The sequence below is a fragment of the Trypanosoma equiperdum genome (assembly GCF_001457755.1).
Source record: "Trypanosoma equiperdum strain OVI genome assembly, contig: ctg_565, whole genome shotgun sequence".
NCBI lineage: Eukaryota > Euglenozoa > Kinetoplastea > Trypanosomatida > Trypanosomatidae > Trypanosoma > Trypanosoma equiperdum.
The window spans coordinates 1-1284 of record NW_027124493.1 but is presented as its reverse complement, the minus strand read 5'-3'; the positions used below and the strand labels follow the sequence as shown (position 1 = coordinate 1284).

At 44.4% G+C, this 1284-nt stretch overlaps 1 protein-coding gene across 1 annotated transcript; it reads right to left on the bottom strand.

Annotated features, from left to right (window-relative positions):
* Positions 1 to 177: 177 nt before the first annotated feature.
* Positions 178 to 1281, bottom strand: TEOVI_000254600 (DNA topoisomerase II beta, putative; the record flags this gene model as incomplete). The annotated part of the gene is made up of 1 exon (XM_067225602.1): positions 178 to 1281. The coding sequence occupies one exon, from the start codon at positions 1279 to 1281 to the stop codon at positions 178 to 180; it is 1104 nt and encodes a 367-aa protein (XP_067081703.1).
* Between the last annotated feature and the right edge of the window lie 3 nt (positions 1282 to 1284).

The following is a 1284-nucleotide window of genomic DNA, read 5'->3' as shown; positions in this document are numbered from 1 at the left end:
CAACCGGTTGCGACCCAGACTCAAGGGCTCAATTTACAATTATAAAAAAAAAGAAAAGAAAAAGACCCGAATAGGTAAAACAAAAGGTAGTTAATTATTCTTTCACATCCTCTTCCCAAAAAAGAAAAAAAGAGAGGGGACACAGACATTCGTGTAAAAAAGAAAAAAAATTAATTTTCAAAATACGCAGGCATCAAACCCAATGCATTGATCTGAGTCATATTCCACGTCTTCACCAACCACGTCAACGTAAAAGGGACACGTGTTTTCATCGTTGTCCTCAATGCTACGGGGTCGTTTCCTGCTTTTTGGTTCGGTTGCATATTCTGCTGAAAAGTCGAGGACTGGTGATTCTGACTTGGAACGCACAATGTTAGCCTGCGTCGCTGGCTCCGAAAAATCTTCCCCGACGGTATCTTCAAAAAATATATCCACTTCGCCCTCGATACCGAACCCATAAGAAGAATCGGATATTTTCCTCGATTTTTGAGTCGCCGGGGTCGCATCGGAGGGTGAAACACTCGGCGCCCCAATGCTACAATCATCCGTATCAGAGCCATCTGAAAGGGAAACATGTCTTTGATCCCCACAGGAAGAAAATTTCCCACGCTTACTAACCTCATCATGACGCACCAACCTCCTTTTACCTCCAGCGACTGAGTGTCCATATTTCCTCCTTGCCTCGTTTATATCACAGATCGAAGAACCTTCAGTTAACCCGCTAACCCGAACACCCGCATCGACCAAAAGGGCAAAACTTTCACTGGCACATTTGCTAGACATTTCACGCTTACAGTTCGACTGTCGAAGTGCTAAACTACGATCAGCTTTCCGCGCCGCATCCGACAGCAGAGGTACACGCAACCGCGAAACATCAAAAAACTGCCTCTTCTCAAGTTTCTTACATTGGATCAGCGCAATCTCTCTTCTCCGTTCGTCAAAAAGTTTTTCAATATCGGACCGCAGGAGATCCAAGTCCTCACGCCACAAGTCCTTCGAGGAAGCAGACAGCACAAAATTATGCTTATTCAGCATTTGTTCCCTCTTTGTACGAAAGTACATAGCCATTTCCACTGTTAAGTCCACCATCCTTAGACTGAGCAGGTAGTCGTATTCAACTAAGACCCCCTTCCACATATTAATCTCTTCCGGTTCAGCTGTGCATAAGATTTTTCCAATTACTTGCTCGCACAACGGAACACTTTCAAACTCAAAAACATCGGGTAATATTTTACGCGCACCATCGTTATCCTCCTCATCAACGATAGTGGTGGAGCTCATCTT